This window comes from Cetorhinus maximus, chromosome 12 (genome assembly GCF_964194155.1).
Source record: "Cetorhinus maximus chromosome 12, sCetMax3.hap1.1, whole genome shotgun sequence".
NCBI classification, from domain to species: Eukaryota; Metazoa; Chordata; class Chondrichthyes; order Lamniformes; family Cetorhinidae; genus Cetorhinus; species Cetorhinus maximus.
The window spans coordinates 56,203,251-56,229,211 of record NC_135890.1 but is presented as its reverse complement, the minus strand read 5'-3'; the positions used below and the strand labels follow the sequence as shown (position 1 = coordinate 56,229,211).

The window sequence follows — 25,961 nt, the reverse complement described above, 5'->3', positions numbered from 1 at the left end:
TCAAGGAGCCTTTATATTTCTTGAAGAGGAAGGGATTCCAGTCCCTTCATGCACAGTTGGTATGCAATGTGCAGAGTTGTGAACCACATGGGTGCCTACCATGAGATTTTTGTCTTGCCAACTCTGATGAATCCTGGGAAGATGAGGGTTATGCATTGTTTTCACTGCAGATGGCTTAAATTGCACCCCACTCTGGACAACCTGCTGTCTCAAGGCAATCTAACCGTAGCTTTAATGTCAGGCTAAACTGCAGTATGGATACATTCGTGTGTGATTTATGTGGTGAACCCAGAGTTTGCGACACTATTCCCGCTATTTGAAAATACCTTTCAGTAAATTGAACCACTTGTTTTCTGCAGCTAACAAGATGGCGCAATGTGGATCTATTGGTCAAAAGTCAGAGAAAGCTCAGCTACAGGAGCTGAATGAACGATTCTGTCAATATATACAAAATGTGAAATGCATGACAGACCAGCTTGGAACACCGGTACAGTACTGAAAATAATAATCTTCCAGATTTTTTCCTCTTTGCTTGCTCTGCCCTGTTTCTGGGATGTCCTGAAGCTGTGAAAGGCAAAATATAAATGCAAGTCTTTCATTCTTTTAACCGTTTGAAATGATCTGAATGACATGCAGCACAGCAGCAAAAAATGCCCATGGAATTGGAAAGTTGAAAGTCAATGGTTTCTGTCCCTGCTTTCAGATGGAGTTGTTCTTTCAATGGGAGAATCACTGACATACCAACTGCAAAGTCAGAATTGTTTCACTTGCTTCCCCCTATTGGAAGGGGGCTGGGTACAGTCATCATATTCAAATCTAAAAGAAGCAGTAAAAGGGGGAAGGAGTGAAAATGTTATATTTTAGAAGTGCATGAAAGTAAAATTTCTCGAATATTTACTTGGTCTTGTGTGAATATATTTTGTTTGAAATAAGCCCATATGTTTGAGAGGCAAATGATGCACCATCCTAATGGCCTTTGTCATTCCAACCTTCTCCCATGGCTAAACTGTTGGTACATGATGTGTACGTGTATGGTTAAAACGAATTTTAGCTTTTTAATCTCTATGAAAATCTTTCACAAGGAAATCTCAACAATGTAGCCGAAACGCCACTGTTTATAAGATGAGAAGTATAATTTGCAAGGGCAGAGGAAGAAGAAATGAAATGAATTTGGTCACAATTCTTTTACATGATTCACTAAATTAGCATGTGCCTTTATGTGTGAACATTGCTGTACATGCTGATGCACAAGGTGCAAAAATGTTCGGTTCCCATTTTTGGTCTGTTGCTGCTTGGGTGCTGATTTTACCCTGTAGGTGATATAGTGGAATTCAGCCATAGTGACTCATGTGGTCAGCACTTTAAGTAATCAATAAATCAGGAGGTGCTGATTATCTTGGGGCAAATATGAAGAGGAGCAGGAAGATATGCAGGAGGACAATTTACAGGGAAAAGAAGATGTGGCGGAGGAGGAGGAGGAAGATATGGTGGAGGAGGAGGAGGAGGAAGATGTGATGGAGGAGGAGGAGGAGGAAGATGTGATGGAGGAGGAGGAGGAGGAAGATGTGGTGGAGGAGGAGGAAGACGTGATGGAGGAGGAGGAGGAGGAAGATGTGATGGAGGAGGAGGAGGAAGATGTGGTGGAGGAGGAGGAGGAGGAGGAAGATATGATGGAGGAGGAGGAGGAAGATGTGATGGAGGAGGAGGGGGAAGATGTGGTGGAGGAGGAGGAGGAGGAAGATATGATGGAGGAGGAGGAGGAAGATGTGATGGAGGAGGAGGAGGAAGATGTGATGGAGGAGGAGGAGGAAGATGTGATGGAGGAGGAGGAGGAAGATGTGGTGGAGGAGGAGGAGGAGGAAGATGTGATAGAGGAGGAGGAGGAGGAAGATGTGATGGAGGAGGAGGAGGAAGATGTGATGGAGGAGGAGGAGGAAGATGTGATGGAGGAGGAGGAGGAGGAAGATGTGGTGGAGGAGGAGGAGGAAGATGTGGTGGAGGAGGAGGAGGAGGAAGATGTGATGGAGGAGGAGGAGGGGGAAGATGTGATGGAGGAGGAGGAGGAGGAGGAAGATGTGGTGGAGGAGGAGGAGGAAGATGTGGTGGAGGAGGAGGAGGAGGAAGATGTGATAGAGGAGGAGGAGGAGGAAGATGTGGTGGAGGAGGAGGAGGAGGAAGATGTGGTGGAGGAGGAGGAGGAGGAAGATGTGGTGGAGGAGGAGGAGGAGGAAGATGTGGTGGAGGAGGAGGAGGAGGAAGATGTGGTGGAGGAGGAGGAGGAGGAGGAAGATATGATGGAGAAGGAGGAGGAAGATGTGATGGAGGAGGAGGAGGAAGATGTGATGGAGGAGGAGGAGGAGGAAGATGTGGTGGAGGAGGAGGAGGAGGAAGATGTGGTGGAGGAGGAGGAGGAGGAGGAAGATGTGGTGGAGGAGGAGGAGGAGGAGGAAGATGTGGTGGAGGAGGAGGAAGATGTGATGGAGGAGGAGGAGGAGGAAGATGTGGTGGAGGAGGAGGAGGAGGAAGATGTGATGGAGGAGGAGGAGGAGGAGGAGGAAGATGTGATGGAGGAGGAGGAGGAGGAAGATGTGGTGGAGGAGGAGGAGGAGGAAGATGTGGTGGAGGAGGAGGAGGAGGAGGAAGATGTGGTGGAGGAGGAGGAAGATGTGTTGGAGGAGGAGGAGGAGGAGGAAGATGTGATGGAGGAGGAGGAGGAGGAAGATGTGATGGAGGAGGAGGAGGAAGATGTGATGGAGGAGGAGGAGGAAGATGTGGTGGAGGAGGAGGAGGAGGAAGATGTGATGGAGGAGGAGGAGGAGGAGGAAGATGTGATGGGGGAGGAGGAGGAGGAGGAGGAAGATGTGATGGAGGAGGAGGAGGAGGAGGAGGAAGATGTGATGGAGGAGGAGGAGGAGGAGGAAGATGTGATGGAGGAGGAGGAGGAGGAGGAAGATGTGATGGAGGAGGAGGAGGAGGAAGATGTGATGGAGGAGGAGGAGGAGGAAGATGTGGTGGAGGAGGAGGAGGAGGAAGATGTGATGGAGGAGGAGGAGGAGGAAGATGTGATGGAGGAGGAGGAGGAGGAGGAAGATGTGATGGAGGAGGAGGAGGAGGAGGAGGAAGATGTGATGGAGGAGGAGGAGGAAGATGTGGTGGAGGAGGAGCAGGAGGAAGATGTGATGGAGGAGGAGGAGGAGGAAGATGTGATGGAGGAGGAGGAGGGGGAAGATGTGGTGGAGGAGGAGGAGGAGGAAGATGTGATGGAGGAGGAGGAGGGGGAAGATGTGGTGGAGGAGGAGGAGGGGGAAGATGTGGTGGAGGAGGAGGAGGAGGGGGAAGATGTGGTGGAGGAGGAGGAGGAGGGGGAAGATGTGGTGGAGGAGGAAGAAGACGTGATGGATGAGGAGGAGGAAGACGTTATGGATGAGGAGGATAGGATAAAGGAGGAGGATGAAAGAATGGAACAGGAGGAAGATGTGCATTAGTATAAAATGAGTGTAATATGATATGGGTGTATAATATAAGATAATAATATAATACAATATATAATGTAATATATAATATAATATGCTGTGCTTCTTCTAAATTTGTTTAATCAAACCTGCTGTAGATAAACTTTGATACCTGTTGCGTCCTCATCTTCAACTATGAACTTTGATGTGCGCTGTCCTTAACTGGTGAGGAAAGTCAGCACCACATTGAATTTTCCTTGCTGACTGTTTGCAGGTGACCAGCGGCGATCTCTGTACCACACTGGGCACTCTGCCACATTGCAAGCATAGGGTCACAGATCTCTGCCTTGAAGCCCTATATTGTACAAAGAGGCCATTCAGCCCATTGTGTCTGTGTTGGCTACATACCATTGGCGAAAGAGCCCTTCTGTCTCTGCAAAAATTCAGGCCCAAGGCTCAGATACACCCCTTGTGGCAAGGCATTTACTTAAAGGGCAGCTGAAGGATTTGGCAAAAGCAGGTGGGTCAGAAGTTCTGTTGTGGTCAGCAATTATACCGATTTAAAGGGAGACAGTAATAGAGGGTGATGATTAACGATCAAACATATGGGGGTGCATATAAGGGTATATACCTGAGGGTATATATGAGGGTACACATGAGGGTACATATGAGAACGTGCCAACGTACCATTAGGATCCCATTGGGGTTGTTTGTACTGGCTGGCTCACTTAGACAGGAGGACCATGTGATGTGAACCATGGCTACTTCTTCTGTTGCTTTGCAGCCATGGCCACTAACAAGGCCCGGGAGTGAAGGCACCAAGAGAAGGATGGCAAACATCACCACAAGGGAGACAAATCTGAGAAGGAAGAAGTCGATGAAGCAACAGCCTGTGGGGGAGGAGCGGTGGGGCAAGAAAATATTCAGTGGCAAATTATAAATGATTGCTTCAGGTAGCTGCTATCCCTGGACTCCACCCTTTAGCCTCTCTTTCACAGCTCGAATGCATTTCACACTAAACCTTACTCTTCACCCACAGGGCAAGTGATCCCTTTTGAAACAGCCATGTTCCATGATTCTTCCCAGCTTTTTGGAATTGTCTCTTATATTATCACAGACAGCAGCAAGGAGAGTGCAAGAGGACAACCCTGGGACAGGCAGTCAGCAGCACCTAGAGGAGAGTACGAGAGGAGGAGTGAAATGGAGTTAACCTGTGAGGGAGAGGAGCAGCTGTAAAAAGAGTGGGAGCAAAGTTTACCTTTGAGGGAGCGGAGCAGCCATATAAAGAGGGGGAGCGGAGTCTACCTGTGAGGGAGTGGAGCGGCTGTATAAAGAGCGGAGTGGAGTTTATCTGTGAGGGAGCGGAGCAGCTGTATAAAGATCAGGAGTGGAGTTTACCTGTGAGGGAGCGGAGCAGCTGTATAAAGATCAGGAGTGGAGTTTACCTGTGAGGGAGCGGAATGCCTGTATAAAGAGTGGAGTGGAGCTTACCTGTGAGGGAGCGGGGCAGCTGTATAAAAAGCGGGAGTGGAGTTTACCTGTGAGGGAGCGGAGCAGCTGTATAAAGAGTGGGAGCAAAGTTTACCTGTGAGGGAGCGGAATGCCTGTATAAAGAGCGGGAGCGGAGTTTACCTGTGAGGGAGCGGAGCGGCTCTATAAAGAGCGGGAGCAGAGTTTACCTGTGAGGGTGCGGAGCGGCTGTATAAATATCGTGAGTGGAGTTTACCTGTGAGGGAGCGGAGCAGCTGTATAAAGAGCGGGAGCAGAGTTTACCTGTGAGGGTGCGGAGCGGCTGTATAAAGATCGTGAGCGAAAGTTACCTGTGAGGGAGCGGAGCACCTGTATAAAGAGCGGGAGCGGAGTTTGCCTGTGAGGAGGGAAGCAGCTGTATAAAGAGCGGGAGCGGAGTTTACCTGTGAGGGAGTGGAATGCCTGTATAAAGAGCGGGAGCGGAGTTTACCTGTGAAGGTGCGGAGGGTCTGTGTAAAGAGCGGGAGCAGAGTTTACCTGTGAGAGAGCGGAGTGGCTGTATAAAGAGAGGGAGAGGAGTTTACCTGTGAGGGAGCGGAGCAGCTGTATAAAGACTGGAATTTAGCTGTGAGGGAGTGGAATGCCTGTATAAAGAGCGTGAGCGGAGTTTACCTGTGAGGGAGTGGAGCAGCTGTATAAAGAGCGGGAGCGGAGTTTACCTGTGAAGGCACAGAGCGGCTTTATAAAGAGCGGGAGCGGAGTTTACCTGTGAGGGAGTGGAGCGGCTGTATAAAGAGCAGAACGGAGTTTACCTGTGAGGGAGCGGAGCAGCTGTATAAAGAGCGGGAGCGGAGTTTACCTGTGAGGAGGGGAGCAGCTGTATAAAGATCGTGAGCGGAGTTTACCTGTGAGGGAGTGGAGCTGCTGTATAAAGAGCAGGAGTGGAGTTCACCTGTGAGGGAGCGGAGCAGCTGTATAAAGAGCAGGAGCAGAGTTTACCTGTGAGGTAGTGGAGCGGCTGTATAAAGAGGGGGAATGGAGTTTACCTGTGAGGGAGTGGAGTTTACCTGTGAGGGGGCGGAGCGGCTGTATAAAGAGCGGAAGCGGAGTTTACCTGTGAGGGAGCAGAGTGGCTGTATAAAGAGGGGGAGCGGAGTTTACGTGTGAGGGAGCGGAGATTACCTATGAAGAGAGGAGTTTACCTGTGAGGGAGCGGAGAAGCTGTATAAAGAGCGGGAGCGCAGTTTACCTGTGAGGGAGCGGAGTTTACTGTCAGGGAGCAGAGTGGCTGTATGAAGATTGGGGTTTACCTGTGAAGGAGCGGAGTGCATGTATAAAGAGAGGGAGAGGAGATTATCTGTGAGGGAGTGGAGTGGATGTATTAAGAGAGGGAGAGATTACCTGTGAGGGACTGAAGTTTACCTGTGAAGGAGCGGAGCGGCTGTATAAAGAGCAGGAGCGGAGTTTACCTGTGAGTGTGCGGAGTTTACCTGTGAGGAGGGGAGCAGCTGTATAAAGAATGGAGTGGAGTTTACCTGTGAGGAGGGAAGCAGTTGTATAAAGAGCAGGAGCGGAGTTTACCTGTGAAGGAGCGGAGTGGATGTATAAAGAGAGGGAGAGGAGATTACCTGTGAGGGACTGAAGTTTACCTGTGAAGGAGCGGAGCGGCTGTATAAAGAGCGGGTGCGGAGTTTATCTGTGAGGGAGCGGAATGCCTGTATAAAGAGCGGAGTGAAGATTACATGTGAGGGAGCGGAGCAGCTGTATAAAGAGCGGCAGCGGAGTTTACCTGTGAGGGAGCGGAGCGGCTGCATAATGAGCGGGAGCGGAGTTTACCTGTGAGGGAGCAGAGTGGCTGTATAAAGAACGGGAGCGGAGTTTACCTGTGAGGGAACCGAGCAGCTGTATAAAGAGCGGGAGCAGAGTTTACCTGTGAGTTAGTGGAGCGACTAATTAAAGAGGGGGTGCGGAGTTTACCTCTGAAGGAGCAGAATTTACCTGTGAAGGAGCGGAGCAGCGGTATAAAGAGCGGGAGCGGTGTTTACCTGTGAGGTAGTGGAGTGGCTGTGTAAAGAGGGGGAATGGTGTTTACCTGTGAGGGAGTGGAGTTTACCTGTGAAGGAGCGGAATGCCTGTATAAAGCGTGGAGTGGAGTTTACCTGTGAGGGAGTGGAGTTTACCTGTGAGGGAGCGGAGTTTACCTGTGAGGGAGCGGAGCAGCTGTATAAAGAGCAGAACGGAGTTTACCTGTGAGGGAGCGGAGCAGCTGTATAAAGAGCAGAACGGAGTTTACCTGTGAGGGAGCGGAGTTTACCTGTGAGGGAGCGGAGCAGCTGTATAAAGTGCAGAACGGAGTTTACCTGTGAGGGAGCGGAGCAGCTGTATAAAGAGTGGGAGCGGAGTTTACCTGTGAGGGAGTGGAGCGGCTGTATAATGAGCGGGAGCGGAGTTTACCTGTGAGGGAGCGGAGCGCTGTATAAAGAGAGGGAGAGGAGATTACCAGTGAGGGAGTGGAGTTTACCTGTAAAGGAGCGGAGTGGCTGTATAAAGAGCAGGAGCGGAGTTTATCTGTGAGGGAGCGGAGTTTACCTATGAGGAGCGGAGCAGCTGTATCAAGAATGGAGTGGAGTTTACCTGTGAGGGAGCGGAATGCCTGTATAAAGAGCGGAGTGGAGTTTACCTGTGAGGGAGCGGAGCAGATGTATAAAGAGCAGAACAGAGTTTACCTGTGAGGGAGCGGAGCAGCTGTATAAAGAGCGGGAGCGGAGTTTACCTGTGAGGGAGCGAGCGGCTGCATAATGAGCGGCAGCGGAGTTTACCTGTGAGGAGTGGAGCGGCTGTATAAAGAGCGGGAGCGGAGTTTACCTATGAGGGAGTGGAGCGGCTGTATCAAGAGTGGGGTTTACCTGTGAGGGAGCGGAGCGGTTGTATAATGAGCGGGAGCGGGGTTTGCCTCTGAGGAGGGAAGCTGCTGTATAAAGAGCGGGAGCGGAGTTTACATGTGAGAGAGCGGAGCAGCTGTATAAAGAGCGGGAGCGGGGTTTACCTGTGAGGGAGCGGAGCGGCTGTATAAAGAGCGGGAGCGGGGTTTACCTGTGAGGGAGCGGAGCAGCTGCATAAAGAGAGGGAGTGGAGTTTACCTGTGAGGGAGCGAGCGGTTGTATAAAGAGAGGGAGCGGAGTTTACCTGTGAGGAGGGGAGCAGCTGTATAAAGATCGTGAGTGGACTTTACCTGTGAGGTAGCGGAGCGGCTGTGTAAAGAGGGGGAATGGAGTTTACCTGTAAAGGAGCAGAGCAGCTGTATAAGGAGTGGAATTTAGCTGTGAGGGAGCGGAGCGGCTGTAGAAAGAGCGGGAGTGGAGTTTACCTGTGAGGGAGCAGAGCGGCTGTATAAAGAGCAGGAGTGGAATTTACCTGTGAGGGACTGGAACGACTGTATAAAGAGCGAGAGAGGAGTTTACCTGTGAGGGAGCGGAGCAGCTGTATAAAGAGCGGGAGCGGAGTTTACCTGTGAGGGAGCGGAGCAGCTGTATAAAGAGCGGGAGCAGTGTTTACCTGTGGGGGAGCGGAGTGGCTGTATAAAGGGAGGGAGCGGAGTTTACCTGTGAGGGAGCGGAGCGGCTGTATAAAGGGAGGGAGCGGAGTTTACCTGTGAGGGAGCGGAGTGGCTGTATAAAGGGAGGGAGCGGAGTTTACCTGTGAGGGAGCGGAGCGGCTGTATAAAGAGCGGGAGCGGAATTTACCTGTGAGGGAACCGAGCAGTGGTATAAACAGAGGGAGCGGAGTTTACCTTTGAGGGAGCGGAGCAGCTGTATAAAGAGCAGGAACGGAGTTTATCTGTGAGGGAGCGGAGCAGCTGTATAAAGAGCGGCAGCGGAGTTTACCTGTGAGGGAGCGGAGCGGCTGCATAGTGAGCAGGAGTGGAGTTTACCTGTGAGGGAGCAGAGTGGCTGTATAAAGAGCGGGAGCGGAGTTTTCCTGTTGAGGGAGCAGAGTGGCTGTATAAAGGGTGGAATTTAGCTTTGAGGGAGCAGAGCAGCTGGATAAAGAGCGGGTGCGGTGTTTACCTGTGAGGGAGGGGAGCGGCTGTTTAAAGAGCGGGTGCGGTGTTTACCTGTGAGGGAGCGGAGCGGCTGTATAAAGAGCGGGAACGGAGTTTACCCGTGAGGGAGCGGAGCGGCTGTTTAAAGAGCGGGTGCGGTGTTTACCTGTGAGGGAGCGGAGCGGCTGTATAAAGAGCGGGAACGGAGTTTACCCGTGAGGGAGCGGAGCAGCTGTATAAAGAGCAGAATGGAGTTTACCTGTGAGGGAGCGGAGCAGCTGTATAATGAGTGGGAGCGGAGTTTACCTGTGAGGGAGCGGAGCTGCTGTATAAAGATCGTGAGTGGAGTTTACCTGTGAGGGAGCGGAGCAGCTGTATAAAGAGCGGGAGCGGAGTTTACCTGTGAGGGAGCGGAGCAGCTGTATAAAGATCGTGAGCGGAGTTACCTGTGAGGGAGCGGAGCACCTGTATAAAGAGCGGGAGCGGAGTTTGCCGGTGAGGAGGGAAGCAGCTGTATAAAGAGTGGAACGGAGTTTACCTGTGAGGGAGTGGAATGCCTGTATAAAGAGCGGGAGCGGAGTTTACCTGTGAAGGTGCGGAGGGTCTGTGTAAAGAGCAGGAGCAGAGTTTACCTGTGAGAGAGCGGAGTGGCTGTATAAAGAGAGGGAGAGGAGTTTACCTGTGAGCGAGCGGAGCAGCTGTATAAAGACTGGAATTTAGCTGTGAGGGAGTGGAATGCCTGTATAAAGAGCGTGAGCGGAGTTTACCTGTGAGGGAGTGGAGCAGCTGTATAAAGAGCGGGAGCGGAGTTTACCTGTGAGGGCGCAGAGCGGCTTTATAAAGAGCGGGAGCGGAGTTTACCTGTGAGGGAGTGGAGCGGCTGTATAAAGAGCGGGAGCGGAGTTTACCTGTGAGGGAGCGGAGCGGCTGTATAAAGGGAGGGAGCGGAGTTTACCTGTGAGGGAGCGGAGTGGCTGTATAAAGGGAGGGAGCGGAGTTTACCTGTGAGGGAGCGGAGCGGCTGTATAAAGAGCGGGAGCGGAATTTACCTGTGAGGGAACCGAGCAGCGGTATAAACAGAGGGAGCGGAGTTTACCTTTGAGGGAGCGGAGCAGCTGTATAAAGAGCAGGAACGGAGTTTATCTGTGAGGGAGCGGAGCAGCTGTATAAAGAGCGGGAGCGGAGTTTACCTGTGAGGGAGCGGAGCAGCTGTATAAAGATCGTGAGCGGAGTTACCTGTGAGGGAGCGGAGCACCTGTATAAAGAGCGGGAGCGGAGTTTGCCGGTGAGGAGGGAAGCAGCTGTATAAAGAGTGGAGCGGAGTTTACCTGTGAGGGAGTGGAATGCCTGTATAAAGAGCGGGAGCGGAGTTTACCTGTGAAGGTGCGGAGGGTCTGTGTAAAGAGCAGGAGCAGAGTTTACCTGTGAGAGAGCGGAGTGGCTGTATAAAGAGAGGGAGAGGAGTTTACCTGTGAGGGAGCGGAGCAGCTGTATAAAGACTGGAATTTAGCTGTGAGGGAGTGGAATGCCTGTATAAAGAGCGTGAGCGGAGTTTACCTGTGAGGGAGTGGAGCAGCTGTATAAAGAGCGGGAGCGGAGATTACCTGTGAGGGCGCAGAGCGGCTTTATAAAGAGCGGGAGCGGAGTTTACCTGTGAGGGAGTGGAGCGGCTGTATAAAGAGCGGGAGCGGAGTTTACCTGTGAAGGAGCGGAGCGGCTGTATAAAGAGCGGGAGCGGAGTTTACCTGTGAGGGAGCGGAGCGGCTGTATAAAGTGCGGGAGCGGAGTTTACCTGTGAGGGAGCGGAGCGGCTGTATAAAGTGCGGGAGCGGAGTTTACCTGTGAGGGAGCAGAGCGGATGTATAAAGAGCGGGAGCGGAGTTTACCTGTGATGGAGCGGAGCGGTTGTATAAAGAGCGGGAGCAGAGTTTACCTGTGAGGGAACCGAGCAGCGGTATAAACAGAGGGAGCGGAGTTTACCTTTGAGGGAGCGGAGCAGCTGTATAAAGAGCAGGAACGGAGTTTATCTGTGAGGGAGCGGAGCAGCTGTATAAAGAGCGGCAGCGGAGTTTACCTGTGAGGGAGCGGAGCGGCTGCATAGTGAGCGGGAGTGGAGTTTACCTGTGAGGGAGCAGAGTGGCTGTATAAAGAACGGGAGCGGAGTTTTTTGTTGAGGGAGCAGAGTGGCTGTATAAAGGGTGGAATTTAGCTTTGAGGGAGCAGAGCAGCTGGATAAAGAACGGGTGCGGTGTTTACCTGTGAGGGAGTGGAGCGGCTGTTTAAAGAGCGGGTGCGGTGTTTACCTGTGAGGGAGCGGAGCGGCTGTATAAAGAGCGGGAACGGAGTTTACCCGTGAGGGAGCGGAGCAGCTGTATAAAGAGCAGAACGGAGTTTACCTGTGAAGGAGCGGAGCAGCTGTATAATGAGTGGGAGCGGAGTTTACCTGTGAGGGAGCGGAGCAGCTGTATAAAGAGCGGGAGCAGAGTTTACCTGTGAGGGAGCGGAGCAGCTGTATAAAGATCGTGAGCGGAGTTACCTGTGAGGGAGCGGAGCACCTGTATAAAGAGCGGGAGCGGAGTTTGCCGGTGAGGAGGGAAGCAGCTGTATAAAGAGTGGAGCGGAGTTTACCTGTGAGGGAGTGGAATGCCTGTATAAAGAGCGGGAGCGGAGTTTACCTGTAAAGGTGCGGAGGGTCTGTGTAAAGAGCAGGAGCAGAGTTTACCTGTGAGAGAGCGGAGTGGCTGTGTAAAGAGAGGGAGAGGAGTTTACCTGTGAGGGAGCGGAGCAGCTGTATAAAGACTGGAATTTAGCTGTGAGGGAGTGGAATGCCTGTATAAAGAGCGTGAGCGGAGTTTACCTGTGAGGGAGTGGAGCAGCTGTATAAAGAGCGGGAGCGGAGTTTACCTGTGAGGGCGCAGAGCGGCTTTATAAAGAGCTGGAGCGGAGTTTACCTGTGAGGGAGTGGAGCGGCTGTATAAAGAGCGGGAGCGGAGTTTACCTGTGAAGGAGCGGAGCAGCTGTATAAAGTGCGGGAGCGGAGTTTACCTGTGAGGGAGCGGAGCGGCTGTATAAAGTGCGGGAGCGGAGTTTACCTGTGAGGGAGCAGAGCGGATGTATAAAGAGCGGGAGCGGAGTTTACCAGTGAGGGAGCGGAGCGGCTGTATAAAGAGCGGGAGCAGAGTTTACCTGTGAGGGAACCGAGCAGTGGTATAAACAGAGGGAGCGGAGTTTACCAGTGAAGGAGCGGAGCAGCTGTATAAAGAGCGAGAGCAGAGTTTACCTGTTAGGGAGTGGAGCAGCTGTATAAAGATCAGGAGCGGAGTTTACCTGTGAGGGAGCGGAATGCCTGTATAAAGAGCGGGAGCCGAGTTTACCTGTGAGGGAGCGGAGCGGCTGCATAATGAGTGGGAGCGGAGTTTACCTGTGAGGAGGGGAGCGGCTGTATAAAGAGCAGGAGTGGAGTTTGCCTGTGAGGGAGCGGAGCAGCTGTATAAAGAGCGGGTGCGGTGTTTACCTGTGAGGGAGCGGAGCGGCTGTATAAAGAGCAGGAGTGGAGTTTGCCTGTGAGGGAGCGGAGCAGCTGTATAAAGAGCGCGAGCGGAGTTTACCTGTGAGGGAGCGGAGCGGCTGTATAAAGAGCAGGAGCAGAGTTTACCTGTGAGGGTGCGGAGCGGCTGTATAAAGATCGTGAGCGGAGTTACCTGTGAGGGAGCGGAGTACCTGTATAAAGAGCGGGAGTGGAGTTTGCCTGTGAGGATGAAGCAGCTGTATAAAGAGTGGAGCGGAGTTTACCTGTGAGGGAGCAGAGCACCTGTATAAAGAGCGGGAGCGGAGTTTGCCTGTGAGGAGGGAAGCAGCTGTATAAAGAGCGGGAGTGGAGTTTACCTGTGAGGGAGCGGAGCAGCTGTATAAAGAGCGGGAGTGGAGTTTACCTGTGAGGGAGCGGAGCAGCTGTATAAAGAGCAGGAGCGAAGTTTACCTGTGAGGGAGCGATATGCCTGTATGAAGAGCGGGAGCTGAGTTTACCTGTGAGGGAGCGGAGCGGCTGCATAATGAGTGGGAGTGGTGTTTACCTGTGAGGAGGGGAGAGGCTGTATAAAGAGTGGAGCGGAGTTTACCTGTGAGGGAGTGGAATGCCTGTATAAAGAGCGGGAGCGGAGTTTACCTGTGAAGGTGCGGAGGGTCTGTGTAAAGATCGTGAGCGGAGTTTACCTGTGAGGAGGGAAGCAGCTGTATAAAGAGTGGAGCGGAGTTTACCTGTGAGGGAGCGGAGCACCTGTATAAAGATCGTGAGCGGAGTTTACCTGTGAGGAGGGAAGCAGCTGTATAAAGAGTGGAGCGGAGTTTACCTGTGAGGGAGCGGAGCACCTGTATAAAGAGCGGGAGCGGAGTTTGCCTGTGAGGAGGGAAGCAGCTGTATAAAGAGTGGAGCGGAGTTTACCTGTGAGGGAGTGGAATGCCTGTATAAAGAGCGGGAGCGGAGTTTACCTGTGAAGGTGCGGAGGGTCTGTGTAAAGAGCAGGAGCAGAGTTTACCTGTGAGAGAGCGGAGCGGCTGTATAAAGAGAGGGAGAGGAGTTTACCTGTGAGGGAGCGGAGCAGCTGTATAAAGACTGGAATTTAGCTGTGAGGGAGCGGAATGCCTGTATAAAGAGCGTGAGCGGAGTTTACCTGTGAGGGAGTGGAGCAGCTGTATAAAGAGTGGGAGCGGAGTTTACCTGTGAGGGCGCAGAGCTGCTTTATAAAGAGAGGGAGCTGAGTTTACCTGTGAGGGAGTGGAGCGGCTGTATAAAGAGTGGGAGCGGAGTTTACCTGTGAGGGAGCGGAGCAGCTGTATAAAGTGCGGGAGCAGACTTTACCTGTGAGGGAGCAGAGCGGATGTATAAAGAGCGGGAGCGGAGTTTACCTGTGAGGGAGCGGAGCGGCTGTATAAAGAGCGGGAGCAGAGTTTACCTGTGAGGGAACCGAGCAGCGGTATAAACAGAGGGAGCGGAGTTTACCAGTGAAGGAGCGGAGCAGCTGTATAAATAGCGAGAGTGGAGTTTACCTGTTAGGGAAAGGAGCGGCTGTATAAAGAGCGGAGCGGAGTTTACCTGTGAGGGAGCGGAGCGGCTGCATAATGAGCGGGAGCGGAGTTTACCTGTGAGGGAACCGAGCAGCTGTATAAAGAGCGGGAGCGGAGTTTACCTGTGACTTAGTGGAGTGGCTAATTAAAGAGGGGTTGCGGAGTTTACCTCTGAAGGAGCAGAATTTACCTGTGAAGGAGCGGAGCAGCGGTATAAAGAGCAGGAGCGGCGTTTACCTGTGAGGTAGTGGAGTGGCTGTGTAAAGAGGGGGAATGGTGTTTACCTGTGAGGGAGTGGAGTTTACCAGTGAAGGAGTGGAGTTTACCTGTGAGGGAGCGGAGTGGCTATATAAAGAGCGGGAGCGGAGTTTACCTGTGAGGGAGCGAGGGGCTGTATAAAGAGCGGGAGCGGAGTTTACCTGTGAGGGCGCAGAGCGGCTTTATAAAGAGCGGGAGCGGAGTTTACCTGTGAGGGAGTGGAGCGGCTGTATAAAGAGCGGGAGCGGAGTTTACCTGTGAAGGAGCGGAGCAGCTGTATAAAGTGCGGGAGCGGAGTTTACCTGTAAGGGAGCGGAGCGGCTGTATAAAGAGCGGCAGCGGAGTTTACCTGTGAGGGAGCGGAGCAGCTGTATAAAGTGCGGGAGCGGAGTTTACCTGTGAGGGAGCAGAGCGGATGTATAAAGAGCGGGAGCGGAGTTTACCTGTGAGGGAGCGGAGCGGCTGTATAAAGAGCGGGAGCAGAGTTTACCTGTGAGGGAACCGAGCAGCGGTATAAACAGAGGGAGCGGAGTTTACCAGTGAAGGAGCGGAGCAGCTGTATAAAGAGCGAGAGCGGAGTTTACCTGTTAGGGAGTGGAGCAGCTGTATAAAGATCAGGAGTGGAGTTTACCTGTGAGGGAGCGGAATGCCTGTATAAAGAGCGGGAGCCGAGTTTACCTGTGAGGGAGCGGAGCGGCTGCATAATGAGTGGGAGCGGAGTTTACCTGTGAGGAGGGGAGCGGCTGTATAAAGAGCAGGAGTGGAGTTTGCCTGTGAGGGAGCGGAGCAGCTGTATAAAGAGCGGGTGCGGTGTTTACCTGTGAGGGAGCGGAGCGGCTGTATAAAGAGCAGGAGTGGAGTTTGCCTGTGAGGGAGCGGAGCAGCTGTATAAAGAGCGCGAGCGGAGTTTACCTGTGAGGGAGCGGAGCGGCTGTATAAAGAGCAGGAGCAGAGTTTACCTGTGAGGGTGCGGAGCGGCTGTATAAAGATCGTGAGCGGAGTTACCTGTGAGGGAGCGGAGTACCTGTATAAAGAGCGGGAGTGGAGTTTGCCTGTGAGGATGAAGCAGCTGTATAAAGAGCAGGAGTGGAGTTTACCTGTGAGGGAGCGGAGCAGCTGTATAAAGAGCGGGAGTGGAGTTTACCTGTGAGGGAGCGGAGCAGCTGTATAAAGAGCAGGAGCGAAGTTTACCTGTGAGGGAGCGGTATGCCTGTATGAAGAGCGGGAGCTGAGTTTACCTGTGAGGGAGCGGAGCGGCTGCATAATGAGTGGGAGCGGTGTTTACCTGTGAGGAGGGGAGAGGCTGTATAAAGAGTGGAGCGGAGTTTACCTGTGAGGGAGTGGAATGCCTGTATAAAGAGCGGGAGCGGAGTTTACCTGTGAAGGTGCGGAGGGTCTGTGTAAAGATCGTGAGCGGAGTTTACCTGTGAGGAGGGAAGCAGCTGTATAAAGAGTGGAGCGGAGTTTACCTGTGAGGGAGCGGAGCACCTGTATAAAGATCGTGAGCGGAGTTTACCTGTGAGGAGGGAAGCAGCTGTATAAAGAGTGGAGCGGAGTTTACCTGTGAGGGAGTGGAATGCCTGTATAAAGAGCGGGAGCGGAGTTTACCTGTGAAGGTGCGGAGGGTCTGTGTAAAGAGCAGGAGCAGAGTTTACCTGTGAGAGAGCGGAGCGGCTGTATAAAGAGAGGGAGAGGAGTTTACCTGTGAGGGAGCGGAGCAGCTGTATAAAGACTGGAATTTAGCTGTGAGGGAGCGGAATGCCTGTATAAAGAGCGTGAGCGGAGTTTACCTGTGAGGGAGTGGAGCAGCCGTATAAAGAGTGGGAGCGGAGTTTACTTGTGAGGGCGCAGAGTTGCTTTATAAAGAGAGGGAGCGGAGTTTACCTGTGAGGGAGTGGAGCGGCTGTATAAAGAGCGAGAGCGGAGTTTACCTGTTAGGGAAAGGAGCGGCTGTATAAAGAGCGGAGCGGAGTTTACCTGTGAGGGAGCGGAGCGGCTGCATAATGAGCGGGAGCGGAGTTTACCTGTGAGGGAACCGAGCAGCTGTATAAAGGGCGGGAGCAGAGTTTACCTGTGACTTAGTGGAGTGGCTAATTAAAGAGGGGTTGCGGAGTTTACCTCTGAAGGAGCAGAATTTACCTGTGAAGGAGCGGAGCAGCGGTATAAAGAGCGGGAGCGGCGTTTACCTGTGAGGTAGCGGAGTGGCTGTGTAAAGAGGGGGAATGGTGTTTACCTGTGAGGGAGTGGAGTTTACCTGTGAAGGAGTGGAGTTTACCTGTGAGGGAGCGGAGTGGCTGTATAAAGAGCAGAACGGAGTTTACCTGTGAGGGAGCGGAGTGGCTGTATAAAGAGCGGGAGCGGAGTTTACCTGTGAGGGAGCGGAGCAGCTGTATAAACAGAGGGAGCGGAGTTTACCAGTGAAGGAGCGGAGCAGCTGTATAAAGAGCGAGAGCGGAGTTTACCTGTGAGGGTGCGGAGCGGCTGTATAAAGAGCGGGAGCGGAGTTTACCTGTGAGGGAGCGGGGCAGCTGTATAAAGAGCGGGAGTGGAGTTTACCTGTGAGGGTGCGGAGCGGCTGTATAAAGAGCGGGAGCGGAGTTTACCTGTGAGGGAGTGGAGCAGCTGTATAAAGAGCGGCAGCGGAGTTTACCTGTGAGGGAGCGGAGCGGCTGTATAAAGAGCGGGAGCAGAGTTTACCTGTGAGGGAACCGAGCAGCGGTATAAAGGGAGGGAGCGGAGTTTACCTGTGAGGGAGCGGAGCGGCTGTATTAAGAGCGGGAGCATAATTTACCTGTGAGAGAGCGAGCGGCTGTATAAAGAGCGGGAGCGGAGTTTATCTGTGAGGGTGCGAAGCGGCTGTATAAAGAGCAGAACGGAGTTTACCTGTGAGGGAGCGGAGCAGCTGTATAAAGTGCAGGAGCGGAGTTTACCTGTGAGGGAGCGGAGCAGCTGTATAAAGAATGGAGTGGAGTTTACCTGTGAGGGAGTGGAGCAGCTGTGTAAAGAGCAGAACGGAGTTTACCTGTGATGGAGCGGAGCAGCTGTATAAAGAGCGGGAGTGGAGTTTACCTGTGAGGGAGCGGAGCAGCTGTATAAAGAGCCGGAGCGGAGTTTACCTGTGAGGGAGCGGAGTGGCTGTATAAAGGGAGGGAGCAGAGTTTACCTGTGAGGGAGCGGAGCGGCTGTATAAAGAGCGGGAGCGGGGTTTATCTGTGAGGGAGCGGAGCGGCTGTATAAAGGGAGGGAGCGGAGTTTACCTGTGAGGGAGCGGAGCGGCTGTATTAAGAGCGGGAGCATAATTTACCTGTGAGGGAGCAGAGTGGCTGTATAAAGGGAGGGAGCGGAGTTTACCTGTGAGGGTGCGGAGCGGCTGTATAAAGAGCGGGAGCAGAGTTTACCTGTGAGGTCAGCGGAGCGCTGTATAAAGATCGTGAGCGGAGTTACCTGTGAGCGAGCGGAGTACCTGTATAAAGAGCGGGAGCGGAGTTTGCCTGTGAGGAGGGAAGCAGCTGTATAAAGAGTGGAGCGGAGTTTACCTGTGAGGGAGTGGAATGCCTGTATAAAGAGCGGGAGCGGAGTTTACCTGTGAAGGTGCGGAGGGTCTGTGTAAAGACCTGGAGCAGAGTTTACCTGTGAGAGAGCGGAGTGGCTGTATAAAGAGAGGGAGAGGAGTTTACCTATGAGGGAGCGGAGCAGATGTATAAAGACTGGAATTTAGCTGTGAGGGAGTGGAATGCCTGTATAAAGAGCGTGAGCGGAGTTTACCTGTGAGGGAGTGGAGCAGCTGTATAAAGAGCGGGAGTAGAGTTTACCTGTGAGGACTCAGAGCGGCTTTATAAAGAGCGGGAGCGGAGTTTACCTGTGAGGGAGTGGAGCGGCTGTATAAAGAGCAGAACGGAGTTTACCTGTGAGGGAGCAGAGCAGCTGTATAAAGAGCGGGAGCGGAGTTTACCTGTGAGGAGGGGAGCAGCTGTATAAAGAGCGAGAGAGGAGTTTACCTGTGAGGGAGCGGAGTTTACCTGTGAGGGAGCGGAGTTTACCTGTGAGGAGGGGAGCAGCTGTATAAACAGCGGGTGCGGAGTTTATCTGTGAGGGAGCAGAATGCATTTATGAAGAGCGGAGAGAAGTTTACCTGTGAGGGAGCGGAGCAGCTGTATAAAGAGCGGCAGCGGAGTTTACCTGTGAGGGAGCGGAGCGGCTGCATAATGAGCGGGAGGGGAGTTTACCTGTGAGGGAGCAAAGTGGCTGTATAATGAACGGGAGCGGAGTTTACCTGTGAGGGAACCGAGCAGCTGTATAAAGAGCGGGAGCGGAGTTTACCTGTGAGTTAGTGGAGCGGCTAATTAAAGAGGGGGTGCGGAGTTTACCTCTGAAGGAGTGGAATGCCTGTATAAAGAGTGGAGTGGAGTTTACCTGTGAGGGAGCGGAGCGGCTGTATAAAGAGTGGAGTGGAGTTTACCTGTGAGGGAGTGGAACGGCTGCATATGAGCGGGAGCGGAGTTCACCTGTGAGGGAGCTGAGTGGCTCTATAAAGAGCAAGAGCGATGTTTACCTGTGAGGGAGCAGAGCAGCTGTATAAAGAGCGGGAGCGGAGTTTACCTGTGAGGGAGCGGAGCAGCTATATAAAGAGCGGGAGCGGACTTTACCTTTGACGGAGCAGAGTGGCTGCATAATGAGCCGGAGCGGAGTTTACCTGTGAGGGAGCGGAGCGGCTGTATAAAGAGCGGGTGCGGTGTTTACCTTTGAGGGAGCGGAGCGGCTGTATAAAGAGCGGGAGTGGAGTTTACCTGTGAGGGAGCGGAGCAGCTGTATAAAGAGCGGGAGCGGATTTTACCTGTGAGGGAGCGGAGCAGCTGTATAATGAGCCGGAGCGGAGTTTACCTGTGAGGGAGCGAGCGGCTGTATAAAGAGAGGGAGCAGAGTTTACCTGTGAGGGAGCGGAGTGGCTGTATAAAGGGAGGGAGCGGAGTTTACCTGTGAGGGAGCGGAGCGGCTGTATAAAGAGCGGGAGCGGAATTTACCTGTGAGGGAGCGAGCGGGTGTATAAAGAGAGGGAGCGGAGTTTACCTGTGAGGGAGCGGAGCGGCTGTATAAAGAGCAGAACGGAGTTTACCTTTGAGGGAGTGGAGCAGTTGTATAAAGAGCGGGAGCGGAGTTAACCTGTGAGGGAGCTGAGTGGCTGTATGAAGAGTGGGGTTTACCTGTGAGGGAGCAGAGTGGCTCTATAAAGAGCAAGAGCGGTGTTTACCTGTGAAGGAGCGGAGCAGCTGTATAAAGAGCGGGAGCGGAGTTTACCTGTGAGGGAGCGGAGCAGCTGTATAAAGAGCAGAACGGAGTTTACCTGTGTGGGAGCGGAATGCCTGTATAAAGAGCGGAGTGGAGTTTACCTGTGAGGGAGCCGAGCAGCTGTATAAAGAGCAGAACGGAGTTTGCCTGTGAGGGAGCGGAGCAGCTATATAAAGAGCGGGAGCGGACTTTACCTTTGACGGAGCAGAGTGGCTGCATAATGAGCGGGAGCAGAGTTTACCTGTGAGGGAGCGGAGCGGCTGTACAAAGAGTGGGTGCGGTGTTTACCTTTGAGGGAGCGGAGCGGCTGTATAAAGAGCGGGAGTGGAGTTTACCTGTGAGGGAGCGGAGCAGCTGTATAAAGAGCGGGAGGGGAGTTCGCCTGTGAGGGAGCTGAGTAGCTGTATGAAGAGTGGGGTTTACCTGTGAGGGAGCAGAGTGGCTCTATAAAGAGCAAGAGCGGTGTTTACCTGTGAAGGAGCGGAGCAGCTGTATAAAGAGCGTGAGCGGTGTTTACCTGTGAGGGAGCGGAGCAGCTGTATAAAGAGCAGAACGGAGTTTACCTGTGTGGGAGCGGAATGCCTGTATAAAGAGCGGAGTGGAGTTTACCTATGAGGGAGCCGAGCAGCTGTATAAAGAGGAGAACGGAGTTTACCTGTGAGGGAGCGGAGTGGCTGTATAAAGGGAGGGAGCGGAGTTTACCTGTGAGGGAGCGGAGCGGCTGTATAAAGAGCGGGAGCGGAATTTACCTGTGAGGGAGCGAGCGGGTGTATAAAGAGTGGGAGCAGAGTTTACCTGTGAGGGAGCGGAGCGGCTGTATAAAGGGAGGGAGCGGAGTTTACCAGTGAGGGAGCGGAGCGGCTGTATTAAGAGCGGGAGCGGAATTTACCTGTGAGGGAGCGAGCGGCTGTATAAAGAGCGGGAGCGGAGTTTACCTGTGAGGGAGCGGAGCGGCTGTATAAAGAGCAGAACGGAGTTTACCTGTGAGAGAGTGGAGCAGTTGTATAAAGAGCCGGAGCGGATTTTACCTGTGAGGGAGCGAGCGGCTGTATAAAGAGCGGGAGCGGAATTTACCTGTGAGGGAGCGAGCGGGTGTATAAAGAGTGGGAGCAGAGTTTACCTGTGAGGGAGCGGAGCGGCTGTATAAAGGGAGGGAGCGGAGTTTACCTGTGAGGGAGCGGAGCGGCTGTATTAAGAGCGGGAGCGGAATTTACCTGTGAGGGAGCGAGCGGCTGTATAAAGAGCGGGAGCGGATTTTACCTGTGAGGGAGAGGAGCAGCTGTATAAAGTGCGGGAGCGGAGTTTACCTGTGAGGGAGCAGAGCGGTTGTATAAAGAGCAGGAGCGAAGTTTACCAGTGAAGGAGCGGAGCAGCTGTATAAAGAGCGAGATTGGAGTTTACCTGTGAGGGAGTGGAGCAGCTGTATAAAGAGCGAGAGCGGAGTTTACCTGTGAGGGAGTGGAGCGGCTGTGTAAAGAGGGGGAGCGGAGTTTACCTGTGAGGGAGCGGAGCGGCTGTGTAAAGAGGGGGAGCGGAGTTTACCTGTGAGGGAGCGGAGTTTACCTGTGAAGGAGCAGAATGCATGTATAAAGAGCGGAGTGGTGTTTACCTGTGAGGAAGTGGAGCAGCTGTATAAAGAGTGGGAGCAGAGTTTACCTGTGAGGGAGCGGAGCGGCTGTATAAATAGCGGGAGCGGGGTTTACCTGTGAGGGAGTGGAGCGTCTGTATAAAGAGCGGGAGTGGAGTTTACCTGTGAGGGAGTGGAGTTTACCGGTGAGGGAGCGGAGCGGCTGTATTAAGAGCGGGAGCGTAATTTACCTGTGAAGGAGCGAGCGGCTGTATAAAGAGTGGGAGCGGAGTTTACCTGTGAGGGTGTGAAGCGGCTGTATAAAGAGCAGAACGGAGTTTACCTGTGAGGGAGCGGAGCAGTTGTATAAAGAGTGGGAGCGGATTTTACCTGTGAGGGAGCGGAGCAGCTGTATAAAGAGCCGGAGCAGAGTTTACCTGTGAGGGAGCGAGCGGCTGTATAAAGAGAGGGAGCAGAGTTTACCTGTGAGGGAGCAGAGTGGCTGTATAATGGGAGGGAGCGGAGTTTACCTGTGAGGGTGCGGAGCGGCCGTATAAAGATCGTGAGTGGAGTTTACCTGTGAGGGAGCGGAGCAGCTGTATAAACAGCGGGAGCAGAGTTTACCTGTGAGGGAGCGGAGCGTCTGTATAAAGAGCGGGAGTGGAGTTTACCTGTGAGGGGGTGGAGTTTATCTGTGAGGGAGCGGAGCGGCTGTATTAAGAGCGGGAGCGTAATTTACCTGTGAGGGAGCGGAGCAGCTGTATAAAGAGCCGGAGCGGAGTTTACCTGTGAGGGAGCGGAGCAGCTATATAAAGAGCCGGAGCGGAGTTTACCTGTGAGGGAGCGAGTGGCTGTATAAAGAGAGGGAGCAGAGTTTACCTGTGAGGGAGCGGAGTGGCTGTATAAAGGGAGGGAGCGGAGTTTACCTGTGAGGGAGCGGAACGGCTGTATAAAGAGCGGAAGCGGAATTTACCTGTGAGGGAGCGAGCGGGTGTATAAAGAGAGGGAGCAGAGTTTACCTGTGAGGGAGCGGAGCGGCTGTATAAAGGGAGGGAGCGGAGTTTACCTGTAAGGCGGCGGAGCGGCTGCATTAAGAGCGGGAGCGGAATTTATCTGTGAGGGAGCGAGCGGCTGTATAAAGAGCAGAACGGAGTTTACCTGTGAGGGAGCGGAGCAGCTGTATAAAGAGCCGGAGCGGATTTTACCTGTGAGGGAGCGAGCGGCTGTATAAAGAGAGGGAGCAGAGTTTACCTGTGAGGGAGCGGAGTGGCTGTATAAAGGGAGGGAGCGGAGTTTACCTGTGAGGGAGCGGAGCGGCTGTATAAAGCGCGGGAGCGGAATTTACCTGTGAGGGAGCGAGCGGCTGTATAAAGAGAGGGAGCGGAGTTTACCTGTGAGGGAGCGGAGCGGCTGTATAAAGGGAGGGAGCGGAGTTTACCTGTGAGGGAGCGGAGCGGCTGTTATAAGAGCGGGAGCGGAGTTTACCTGTGAGGGAGCGAGCGGCTGTATAAAGAGCGGGAGCGGATTTTACCTGTGAGGGAGCAGAGCGGTTGTATAAAGAGCAGGAGCGAAGTTTACCAGTGAAGGAGCGGAGCAGCTGTATAAAGAGCGAGATTGGAGTTTACCTGTGAGGGAGTGGAGCGGCTGTGTAAAGAGGGGGAGCGGAGTTTACCTGTGAGGGAGCGGAGTTTACCTGTGAAGGAGCAGAATGCATGTATAAAGAGTGGAGTGGTGTTTACCTGTGAGGAAGTGGAGCAGCTGTATAAAGAGCGGGAGCGGGGTTTACCTGTGAGGGAGTGGAGTTTACCTGTGAGGGAGCAGAGTGGCTGTATAAAGAGCGGGAGGGGAGTTTACCTGTGAGTTAGTGGAGCGGCTAATTAAAGAGGGTGTGCGGAGTTTACCTCTGAAGGAGCGGAATGCCTGTATAAAGAGTGGAGTGGAGTTTACCTGTGAGGGATCGGAGCGGCTGTATAAAGAGTGGAGTGGAGTTTACCTGTGAGGGAGTGGAACGGCTGCATAATGAGCGGGAGCGGAGTTCACCTGTGAGGGAGCGGAGTGGCTGTATGAAGAGTGGGGTTTACCTGTGAGGGAGCAGAGTGGCTCTATAAAGAGCAGAACGGAGTTTACCTGTGAGGGAGCGGAGCGGCTGTATAAAGAGCAGAACGGAGTTTACCTGTGAGGGAGCGGAGCAGCTGTATAAAGAGAGGGAGCGGAGTTTACCCGTGAGGGAGCGGAGCAGCTGTATAAAGAGCAGAACGGAGTTTACCTGTGAGGGAGCGGAGCAGCTGTATAATGAGTGGGAGCGGAGTTGACCTGTGAGCGAGCGGAGCAGCTGTATAAAGAGCGGGAGCGGAGTTTAACTGTGAGGGAGTGAGCGGCTGTATAAAGAGAGGGAGCGGAGTTTACCTGTGAGGGAGCGGAGTGGATGTATTAAGAGAGGGAGAGAGTACCTGTGAGGGACTGAAGTTTACCTGTGAGGGAGCGGAGTTTACCTGTGAGGGAGCGGAGCAGCTGTATAAAGAGCGGGAGCGGAATTTTCCTGTGAGGGAGCGAGCGGCTGTATAAAGAGCGGGAGCGGAGTTTACCTGTGAGGGAGAGGAGCAGCTGTATAAAGTGCGGGAGCGGAGTTTACCTGTGAGGGAGCAGAGCGGTTGTATAAAGAGCAGGAGTGAAGTTTACCAGTGAAGGAGCGGAGCAGCTGTATAAAGAGCGAGATTGGAGTTTACCTGTGAGGGAGTGGAGCAGGTGTATAAAGAGCAGAACGGAGTTTACCTGTGAGGGAGCGGAGCAGCTGTATAAAGAGAGGGAGCGGAGTTTACCCGTGAGGGAGCGGAGCAGCTATATAAAGAGCAGAATGGAGTTTACCTGTGAGGGAGCGGAGCAGCTGTACAAAGAGCGGGAGCGGAGTTTACCTGTGAGCGAGCGGAGCAGCTGTATAAAGAGCAGGAGCGGAGTTTAACTGTGAGGGAGCGAGCGGCTGTATAAAGAGAGGGAGCAGAGTTTACCTGTGAGGGAGCGGAGTGGCTGTATAAAGGGAGGGAACGGAGTTTACCTGTGAGGGAGCGGAGCGGCTGTATAAAGAGCGGGAGCGGAGTTTACCTGTGAGGGAGCGGAGCGGCTGTATTAAGAGCGGGAGCGGAATTTACCTGTGAGGGAGCGAGCGGCTGTATAAAGAGCGGGAGCGGAGTTTACCTGTGAGGGAGCGGAGCGGCTGTATAAAATGCGGGAGCGGAGTTTACCTGTGAGGGAGCAGAGCGGCTGTATAAAGAGCGGGAGCGGAGTTTAACTGTAAAGGAGTGGAGCGGCTGTATAAAGAGCGGTAGCGGAGTTTAACTGTAAAGGAGTGGAGCGGCTGTATAAAGAGTGGAGTTTACCTGTCAGGGAGCAGAGCGGCTGTATAAAGAGCGGGAGCGGAGTTTACCTGTGAGGGAGCGGAGCAGCTGCATAAAGAGCGGGAGTGGAGTTTACCTGTGAGGGCGTGGAGCAGCTGTATAAAGAGTGGGAGTGGAGTTTACCTGTGAGGGAGCGGAGCAGCTGTATAAAGAGCAGGAGCGGAATTTACCTATGAAGGAGCGGACTGACTGTATGAAGAGCGGTGTTTACCTGTGAGGGAGCAGAGTAGCTGTATAAAGAGTGGGAGCAGAGTTACCTGTGAAGGAACAGAGCGGCTGCATAAAGAGGGGGAGTGGAGTTTACCTGTGAGTGAGCGGAGCAGCTGTATAAAGTGCGGGGGTGGAGTATACCTGTGGGGGAGTGGAGCGGCTGTACAAAGAGCAGGAGCGAGTTTACCCTTGAGGCAGCAAGTGGCTGTATATAGAGCGGGAGCGGAATTTACCTGTGAGGGAGCGGAGCGGCTGTACAAAGAGAGGGAGCGAGTTTACCTGTGAGGGAGCGGAGCAGCTGTATAAATAGTGGAGCGGAGTTTACCTGTGAAGGAGCAGAGCTGCTGTATAAAGAGCGGGAGCGGTGTTTACCTGTGAAGGAGCGGAGCAGCTGTATAAAGAGCGGGAGCGGTGTTTACCTGTGAAGGAGCGGAGCGGCTGTATAAGGAGCAGGAGTGGAGATTTCCTGTGAAGGAGCGGAGCGACTGCATAAGGAGCATGTGTGGAGTTTTCCTGTTGAGGGAGTGGAGCGACTGTATAAGGAGCAGGAGCGGACTTTACCTGTGAGGGAGCGGAGCGACTGTGTAAGGTGCATGTGCGGAGTTTACCTGTGAGGGAGCGGAGCGGCTGTGTAAAGATGGGGAGAGGAGTTTACCTGTGAGGGAGCGGAGTGACTGTATAAGGAGCAGGCGCAGAGTTTAACTGTAAAGGAGCGGAGCAGCTGTTTAAAGAGCGGGAACGGAGTTTACCTGTGACGGAGCGGAGCTGCTGTATAAAGAGCGAGAGCGGAGTTTACCTGTGAGGAAGCGGACCGGCTGCATAATGATCGGGAGCGGAGTTTACCTGTGAGGTAGTGGAGCGGCTGTATAAAGAGGGGGAATGGAGTTTACCTGTGAGGGAGCGGAGTTTACCTGTGAAGGAGCGGAGATAACCTATTAAGATTGGAATTTACCTGTGAGGGAGCGGAGTGACTGTATAAAGAGCGGTGTTTACCTGTGAGAGAGCAGATTGGCTGTATAAAGAACAGGAGCGGAGTTTACCTGTGAGGGAACGGAGTGACTGTATGAAGAGCGGTGTTTACCTGTGAGGGTGCAGAGTAGCTGTATAAGGAGCGGGAGTTGGGTTTTCCTGTGAGGGAGTAGAGCAGCTGTATAAAGAGCGGGAGCGGAGTTACCTGTGAGGGAGTGGAGCGGCTGAATAAAGAGCGGGAGCGAATTTAC

The 25,961-nt window shown here is 53.2% G+C and overlaps 1 protein-coding gene across 1 annotated transcript in view; it reads left to right on the top strand.

Moving 5' to 3' along the window:
• Window positions 1-389: 389 nt before the first annotated feature.
• LOC144687076 (uncharacterized) overlaps window positions 390-25,961 on the top strand; it is a 64,484-nt gene continuing 38,912 nt past the window's right edge. The window contains exon 1 of the mRNA XM_078552841.1: window positions 390-487. Coding sequence (XP_078408967.1) covers window positions 464-487 — 24 coding nt within the window. The 5' untranslated portion in view covers window positions 390-463. The remainder of the gene's footprint in view (window positions 488-25,961) is intronic.